The sequence below is a fragment of the Arachis hypogaea genome, chromosome 19 (assembly GCF_003086295.3).
Source record: "Arachis hypogaea cultivar Tifrunner chromosome 19, arahy.Tifrunner.gnm2.J5K5, whole genome shotgun sequence".
NCBI classification, from domain to species: Eukaryota; Viridiplantae; Streptophyta; class Magnoliopsida; order Fabales; family Fabaceae; genus Arachis; species Arachis hypogaea.
The window spans coordinates 6,926,496-6,935,023 of NC_092054.1; the positions used below are offsets into that span (position 1 = coordinate 6,926,496).

At 31.5% G+C, this 8,528-nt stretch overlaps 2 protein-coding genes across 2 annotated transcripts; both read left to right on the top strand.

The window, feature by feature from the left end:
• The first annotated feature begins 2,581 nt into the window (after nucleotides 1–2,581).
• LOC112779336 (uncharacterized) lies at nucleotides 2,582–4,806 on the top strand. The gene is made up of 4 exons (XM_025823578.3): nucleotides 2,582–2,786; nucleotides 3,085–4,089; nucleotides 4,177–4,371; nucleotides 4,540–4,806. The coding sequence occupies exons 2-4, from the start codon at nucleotides 3,805–3,807 to the stop codon at nucleotides 4,741–4,743; spliced, it is 684 nt and encodes a 227-aa protein (XP_025679363.1). The 5' UTR covers nucleotides 2,582–2,786; nucleotides 3,085–3,804; the 3' UTR covers nucleotides 4,744–4,806.
• A 2,660-nt stretch (nucleotides 4,807–7,466) lies between these two features.
• On the top strand, nucleotides 7,467–8,528 carry LOC112777229 (F-box/FBD/LRR-repeat protein At1g16930-like). Its single transcript, XM_029295684.1, has one exon. The coding sequence runs from the start codon at nucleotides 7,467–7,469 to the stop codon at nucleotides 8,526–8,528; it is 1,062 nt and encodes a 353-aa protein (XP_029151517.1).

The following is an 8,528-nucleotide window of genomic DNA, read 5'->3' on the forward strand; positions in this document are numbered from 1 at the left end:
CAATACCAACTCACACTGAAAGAAGGGATAGTAGTTATGCTATTACGCAACATCGATCAGTCCAACGACTTATGTAATAGAACAAGGTTGCAGGTACGAAGATTGGATAATCACATAATTGAGTGCATGATGCTAATAGGAGACAAGGCCGGTCAAATAGTTCTAATACCACGCATGAACGACTCTACTTTTTAGATTTTAACGAAGACAATTTCCACTCATAGTTTCATTTGCCATGACGATAAAAAAATCACAAGGCTAAACATTAATTATTGTCGGTTTGTACTTACTGAAATCAATATTTATATATGCACAATTATATGTTGCGTTGTTCATATCAACAGTAAGAAGGGGCTAAGGGTTTTGGTGCATAATAATGCAAGTACGTCTACGACGACAACAATAAATGTTGTTTATAAAAAAATATTCGAGAATCTTGGATGATCAGTTACATATGATAATATGGTATCCATTTCAGTTGCTACCGCCAAGGACTATCTGATCATGTTAAAACTGCTGTGTTCTGCGTCCATGACTGAATCAATTGTTGATTAGAAAAAGAAGGAGATTGTAGAAGGTGAAAGAGATAATTCGAGAGAGAGAAAATTGGGGGCAAAGACTGCCTTCAGTATTTTTCATTTACTTTTCTTAACTATTACAAATCCTGCTGTCACATATATATACATACATGTAAGTGAGAATAATTAATTTTACTAACCTGACTATGACAAACTAATCTCTATAATTAACAAGCTAATTATCCAACTAACAGATCAAGATCTTTTCAATCTAAAAAGTAATAAATAATAAAACTAGTTGCATAATTATTAAATTTTTGTCAACTACCCGACGCTGGGTGTATTAAAAATAAGTAAATAACTCAATATCATTGTATAAACTTCATCTTTTAATACAACACATGTCCAATGTATACATCTCATGTTCGTGCAATGCACGGATCGCTACACTGGTTCAGGGTATAATAACGAGTTAACGACTCAAAAATCAAAATGGTAAACACACACGAAGCCCGTAGCGCTATTACTTTTTGATTTAAATATAGAAGGGAGAATGATGTAGGACGTAGTTATGGAGTGTATGAGTGTTTTATTCAGCTGTAGTGTCAGAAGCTAAAATCGGACCGTCCAATTTATAAGATGTATAAAAATCGGATCGGCTGATTTTTTGATACACAAATCGGAGGGTCCGATTTGTGTGCATCCCACAATTTTAAAAAACATTTAACATCTCACTTTTATATTTAAATTTTTTAGCCTAACACTGTCAACATGGTCATGTATTTCCAATTTTTTTTGTCATATACTTTTTCTATATATAATGAGAATTGAAAAAAACTTAGTACATAATTTTTTTATTAAAATATGAAATAATAAAAATAAATTATAGACACAAAATAAACAAGTTAGTTATTATTATTAGAGTAAGATGACAATTAGGTCCTTAAAGATTTTGACTTCAAACTAATTAGTTTTTAAAAAATATATCAGCCCCGTCCGATTTGAAGGCTTAGCTCGGACCCAAACACTTTAGGAGCTAATTTGATGGGATTTTAAGTTTAGTACTGAGTAAGGGTCTCAAAAATACATTCGATCATTATTTAGAGTCGGATTCGGATTAAGGCGAACCCGACTTCATTTGATCGGTTGGTCCCATGTGCACCATAAGAGGACTAAAAATATATATGTTTTAAATTAATTCAAACATTATATTATATTAATTATAAATTTATTATTTTATTTTTAATCACACTTAGTTGAATTAGAAAATAAATTAAAGAAATACGAAATTATAATTTATGGATAAATTTAAGTTCAAATATGGATATCAACTTCTCGGTAACAAGTATGATTTTTTCTTCTTTATAAATAAATGCATTATAATTTTTTGACATAAAGTTTATCAATGACCGAACTTCACCGATTTAGATCCCGTTTTAGTGTGATTCAAAAGTAGTATGATTTCACTGGGTTTAGAGTCGGGTAATGATCTAAAAAATAGACCCAGTCATTATTTAAGGCCGGGTCCAGGTCAAGACAAATCCGACTTCACCCGATCCATAGACACCCCTATTCCATAATAGCAAATGGTGGACATATGATGTCTTTCTACGAATTTATCAACTAAAATTTAACAATGATATTTATATGTACGGTTAATTTCTTTGACGTGTCTATTTATATATTTATAAAAGATAGTTATGTAGATAATAATTTTTGAACTTGAAAGTCTGAAACTTCACTTATTTGAATAAGATTGTAATAAACAGAGAGCAATTAATAAAAAATATAAAAAAACTCAAAAAGTAATAAATATTTCACTATTTAAAATTACATTATTTTTATACTCATGTGACAATAATAAAATATATACCACTCTAAATATCAAAATATATGAATAATTCAATTTTATTTTACATTATTCACTTATAAAAAAATATATATATCTACGGTTTACTATTTTAAAGGACTTAATTGATATTTTTTTTTGGTTTAAAAATTAATTAATCCAAAGCCAACTTTTTTTTTAGATTTAATGGTCATTTACTCTCATTATTATTATTAAGTGAAGACTTGCTTGGAATACCGAAACGGCAAGATCCCCTGCCTGCATGACGCGTCCCTGTCTCTCTCTATTAATGGTGTATGATTCAATTTCTTTCTCATTCTCACTCTCCTTCTAACACACTGAAACTGCAAGGCTGATACGCTAACCCTAGACGGCTAGACGTGTTTTCAAAAGGCTACAACCCTCATTTTTCGGAGATTGTAAGTCTTATGTCCTTGCTGCTTTATCTTTTTTTCCCCTCTTAGTGAGGTTGTTGAATGAATGAAAGTAGTATCACATTAGTTTGGTTCATGTGGGCAAGCACTGTTTGAAAAATAGCTGTTCAAATTATGTTCGAATTGCCATGTTCAAAAACTCATTCGTAACCCTAGACCCCCGTTGTTCCCAAATGAATCAATTTGGTTAATATGTGTTTTTCGTTTGCTCTTTAAGCATGATTTACTATTATATTTTGTGTGGTGTCTATTTATGATATCATACTTGCTCCCAATACTGCAGTTGAGAAAAAAATGGACCGGTTCTCTGCTCTGCCGAAAATTATACTTCATGACATTCTTGTAAGGCTGCCAGACAAAGATGCTGCCAAGACTAGTGTTTTGTCAAAGGCGTGGAATGACACATGGTTTTCATTTCCCAATCTATCTGTTTGCAGCGAGGATTTTTTCTCTGAAGATGATGTACCCACAGGAAATAGACAAAGGTTCAGGAAATTGGACATTCTCATTAACTATGTTACAAAAAGATTGCTGAGGCTACGTGACCAAGGCTTAGCAATATAAAAATTTAAGCTTGATTTGCAAAATTTAGACGACCTTACGCATGTGTCCCACCATGTTGATCAGTGGATACAGATGGTCTGTGAAAGTGGCGTCCAAGTACTAGAACATATATAACCATCTAAGTACAGAACATCTTCCAGCGGACAGGATTGAAAAGGTGGAATCATTATCCCTGCAGAGTTTACAAAAGCTCAAGAAAGTTGATGTTGAAGGAATACCAGAAGTACATATTGATTCTCCAAATCTTGAGGAGCTATGCTATCAAGCTTGGGATCTCAATGCACCGTTCAAGCTGAATTTTGATAGTTGCACAAATTTAAGGTGTTTGCAATTAATTGATTTGAAGAGCACTGGCTGCACTGCTATTGCAGACAAGTGGTTTCTTGAACTGTTTTCTAAGTTTCCTTTTATTGAGAACTTGAAACTATTTAATTGCTCTATGTCCGAGAGGATTAATATTTCGAGTCCTCAACTCAAGATCTTGCAGTTAAGGTTTTGCTCTAAGTTGAAGAAGGTCAATGTTGATGCTCCAAATTTGTTATTATTTGACTATAGTGGTGATGACAAACCTGTTATATCTTTTATGAGAAGTTCTAATCAACTTGAAGTCAATATTTCTACCAATGTGGATTTTCGGCACTTTTATAGCTTGAGGGAATTTACCCGGAATATGCCACAAGTGATTTTGGCATCGCTTTCCCTCTCTATTGGACATTCATTTCCTGTAAGTATTCACTTGCTACTTTCTTGGTTCTTTCTTCATGCATATTGATATGTGGCTATTTTATTTTATGTACCCTGAATTGTGTAGGATGATGATCCATACATGCCTGCATTGCTAGTTTCCTCCACTACTCCTCCAAGTATCAAACATTTGGTGTTGAGAGAATATTCACCTCCAGACAGTGAAGCTCTCTATAGCCAGCTACTTATGAATTACTTGCTTTCAAGTTGCTTCCCAAAAACAATTTCATTCATATATCATGGTCGTTTCTCATTCATCGAGGTATGTCATTCATTATCTTCAAATTCTCTGTTTAATTCTACCATTTACAAATTAGAATTGTACTTCCATTCCAGCAGTGTCTTCAACATGTCAAATATACATATCTTTATGCTTTTTCATGAATATGTTCTTTCTAATTCCACCGCATATTTTGCAAAAAAACAACAGTTCTTCTATGAGAAGCTGATGGGCAGTGAAAAGGGAGAGTGCTATTGCAGTTCAGGTGATAGAAAGTGTTGGTGGCATGCCTTGAAGATTGTCAGCATCTCTTGTTCATTCATGACTGATGAGAACGCTGACTTTAAGGCCATGCTAGATGCGTCAGCGAGATCTTTTGAGGAGAAAACTATCACTTTTAGCTTAGAGCTGTAATCTTGCTATTATCAACCTTTGAACATTCCTAATTAGAATTAAAAACTTTAATGTTGATGCTGAGTTTCTCTTCCTCTCTTTTATATAAGTATTAAGTTTTGGCAAGTTTGAAATTACCCTTAAATTTAAAATCACCAATTTAATCCCATTCATAAAATAATTATTTTACCCCTAATTAAATTAAACCTAGGGAAAACCATATAATAGTCACCTAAAGTTTGAGAGATGAGCAATTTAATTTAATTATAAAAATAGAATATTATATAACGATATTTGATTTAAATATTTGGATTGAGCCACGTTCCAAATTTAAATATGAAATTTGAACTATTTTGATTTGTGAATATTAGGGTTAAAAGAAAAGAGAGGAAAGCAATAAAGTATAAAGATGGAGAGATTTCACTCAATTAAACAACAAATAACAAACTGCTCTAACTAAAAATCCAGATCAAATATTTCAGTTTTTGTTTAAACAAAAAGTAAAACTGATTTGATGAATTTTCAAATTAGATTAAATTTGGAGTTTTGAACACACTTGTCGTTCCTCTCCCACACGTTCGGTGGTGAGCAATCCACAAACTCTTGCTCTCATTCTCACCGTCAAAACCCCGAATTAAATCAAGAAGGTGAGGGTCCCAATTCTCGTGGTTTTGTACTTTTTATCTAAGAGATGTTCTTTAATTTGAAACATACATAGTCTTTTATGGTGATTGTTTTATGATTGTGTTATACGTTACCACGCTGCGTATAAAATTATATGACTAATTTCTTTAAAGTTATAAGGTATAAAATGGAAACATTAAAATTTTAGTTACTTTAAATTTAAAAATCATAATATATTATTATGTTAACTGATTATGATAATTATTAGAGGAAGTATAAGGGGCCAATAGAGTATCTGTACAATGTATACAATTTGGGGTTTAGAGATGTTCGATTCAGTTAGATATTTATTATCCTTGATACCCACATGGTTATTTTGGATAGTATGAGTGTATTATGTTTGAGAAATTAGTAGTATTTTATCCTAAATATTCATTGACCAAATAAATAGTCCATTGTACACATTATACATATACTCTATTGGTTTTCTAGCGGAATTCGAATGATTATTATTTGTAGAAGAGGGATTAGATCATTAGCGTATCGAAGAGTCCTCAACAATAGAGTTGGAGAAAGACTGAACGAAGCCGCAAAGTTTCTTCGGTAAATGCTCTTTCCTCAAATCTGTAATCTTAACAATTTTAAGCATAGCTTTGTTTCATTCTGTTTGTAGATCCTTTTTTTACCCTTTAAGTCCTTGAAGTTTATTTTCTGAAAATTTTACATAGGGTTCGGTTAAACACTTAAACTACCGTCTACATGCCACAACATTTTGGGTGATGCTGAAAACTTTATGAGCTTTATATTTATTTATTTTTAGTTTAATATGAAAATGCTCGTCCCTGTAAAGTTGAGTTCCCATTTATTTTCTGAAAATTTTACATAAGGTTCGGTTAAACACTTAAACTCATTTCTTTGAATATATATTTAATATCTATTTTTTTTTGTTGTATTTTTAAATCTTTCATAAATTTATTTGTTGTTAGTATTTTTAGAATTTGTTTTATTAGCAGTGCAAATTTTTAAATACTATTTTAATAATTTATCTTTTTTAGGATGGACTAATTTGATGATTAGTTTTTTATATATTAATAACAAAATTAATTTTATATTTATAAGCTACAGCTTTCATAAACAAAAAATGTAATCCCTTTTTGTGTTTTTTATTTTTTAGCGTATTTAATAAATTCTATTAGTAAAAGTAAAAATATTTAAAAATAAAAATTATTTTTTAAAAAAAATTATAATTTACATTTTTTTTTAAAAAAAAATTTTAAAAATATTTTTCACATAATAAATAAATAAATAAATACTTTTATCTTATTATATTTAAATATAATTAATAAATACAAAAAATCTTTTGCACGAAATATTCAAACATAAAATTATTTTTTTTATAAAATCTTTTTAAAAAAATAACCCGAATAAAGATATTTTCTCATCAGATCACCAAATAAAACCTCTCCTTTCACTATATAAAGTGAGTGTAAAACGGAATTCCTTTTTAGTAATAAAAGGGATAGAGTCTGACAGGTGCACTTTGATTTTTTTATATTAGTTTAACAATGGTATTTTTCTAGAAATTGGGATGTTAATTTCAAATGTGGTATCGTTTAATTTGGAGTAGGATCCGATTTCTGTATGTTTTACGATTTTAAAAAACACTAAAAATTACAATGGTTGAGTCCATCAATCATCTTAGTTCCATAGAGAAAAAAATTAGCCCCTTGTTCTTTCTTTTGTCAAAACATTATTTCACTTCACATAATAACAATAAATAGAAAAAAAATTTGTGATGGAGATCTAGATAGGTTCCCACATTGATCTTTATATTATTATTATTATTATTATTATAGTATTTTATGAGTTTCAGATGGGGCATTTTGGGTCATGATGAAAATTTGATGAGCATTGATGAATTTTACAATGAAAAATCTCATCATTGTACTTAGTTGAAAGTCATTCATAATCATAAATCCCTCGCTTCCCCGATGAATCATTTTGATAATAAACATGTATTTTCTTTTTTTTTTTTTTTCTTTCTTTCTTCGCACTTTTATGATTTGTAACCTATCCATCTATGATATTATACTCGCTATCAGTACTGAAGCTGGGAAAAAATGGACCAAATATCTGGTTTGCCAGAAGCTATACTTCATGACATTCTCGCAAGGCTTCCGGACAGAGATTCTGCCAGGACTAGTGTTTTATCAAAGGCTTGGAGAGAATCATGGTCTACGTTTCCGATATTGTCTATTTGCAGCGATCAACATTTTAAGAGTCAAGATGTAACGGTAGACAATTATCATAGCAAAATAGACAAAGTTATTGACTATGTTGGGAGAAGATTACTGAGGCTCCGTGACCTAGGCTTAGCAATCAAAGAATTCAAGCTCATCATGGACTATGTAGACCATAAGTGCATGGCCCACCATGTTGATCTATGGATGAAGATGGCTATTGAAAGTGGTGGCGAAGTATTACATTTACAGCTCCGCCTCCCTGGTTACTATGTAGGGAGATACAGTCCGGACAGGCTTTATGAGCTTCCACTCAGTGTCATTGAATCCAAATCACTTACTAAGTTGGTGTTGATAGGCGGAATCAGAGTTGAGCAAGCATTCCTCACCCATTCCATCAAGCTTTACTCAGTGAGAATAATAAAACTATGCAATCTACTTTTTGCACATGAAGGGATTATAGAGCGTCTCATTTCTCATTGTCCTCTAATTGAAGATTTAACGGTGGTCGATTGTGCTGTATATAACCCTCCAATTAGCGGAATTCCTCAAGTGTTTGCGTTCAGTCTTGTGGAATCACTATTCTTGCATGGTTTACATAAGCTCAAGAAAGCTTATGTTCAAGGAATGCGGGAAGTATATATTGATGCTCCAAATCTTGAGAGCTTACGTTATAATCTTCATCAAGATGCATCTTTCAAGCTGAATTTAGATAGTTGCACAAATTTGAGATGGTTGTGCTTATGGGATTTGAAGAGCATTGATCTTGGAGACAAATGGTTTCTTGAACTATTTTCTAAATTTCCTTTTCTTGAGAGTTTGAAACTAGGCAATTGCTCTATGTCTAAGAGGATTAATATTTCAAGTGCTCAACTCAAGGTCTTGAAGTTATCATACTGCTCTAACTTGGAGGAGCTTAACATTGATGCTCGAAATTTATGA

What these genes read in the sequence shown, in the direction of transcription:
- LOC112779336 (XM_025823578.3), top strand. Translation starts at nt 3,805, where the DNA reads ATGTCCGAGAGGATTAATATTTCGAGTCCTCAACTCAAGATCTTGCAG. An exon ending in CTATTGGACATTCATTTCCT is followed by an intron (nt 4,090 to 4,176) that starts GTAAGTATTCAC and finishes TGAATTGTGTAG; the next exon opens with GATGATGATCCATACATGCC. An exon ending in GTCGTTTCTCATTCATCGAG is followed by an intron (nt 4,372 to 4,539) that starts GTATGTCATTCA and finishes AAAAAACAACAG; the next exon opens with TTCTTCTATGAGAAGCTGAT.
- LOC112777229 (XM_029295684.1), top strand. Translation starts at nt 7,467, where the DNA reads ATGGACCAAATATCTGGTTTGCCAGAAGCTATACTTCATGACATTCTC.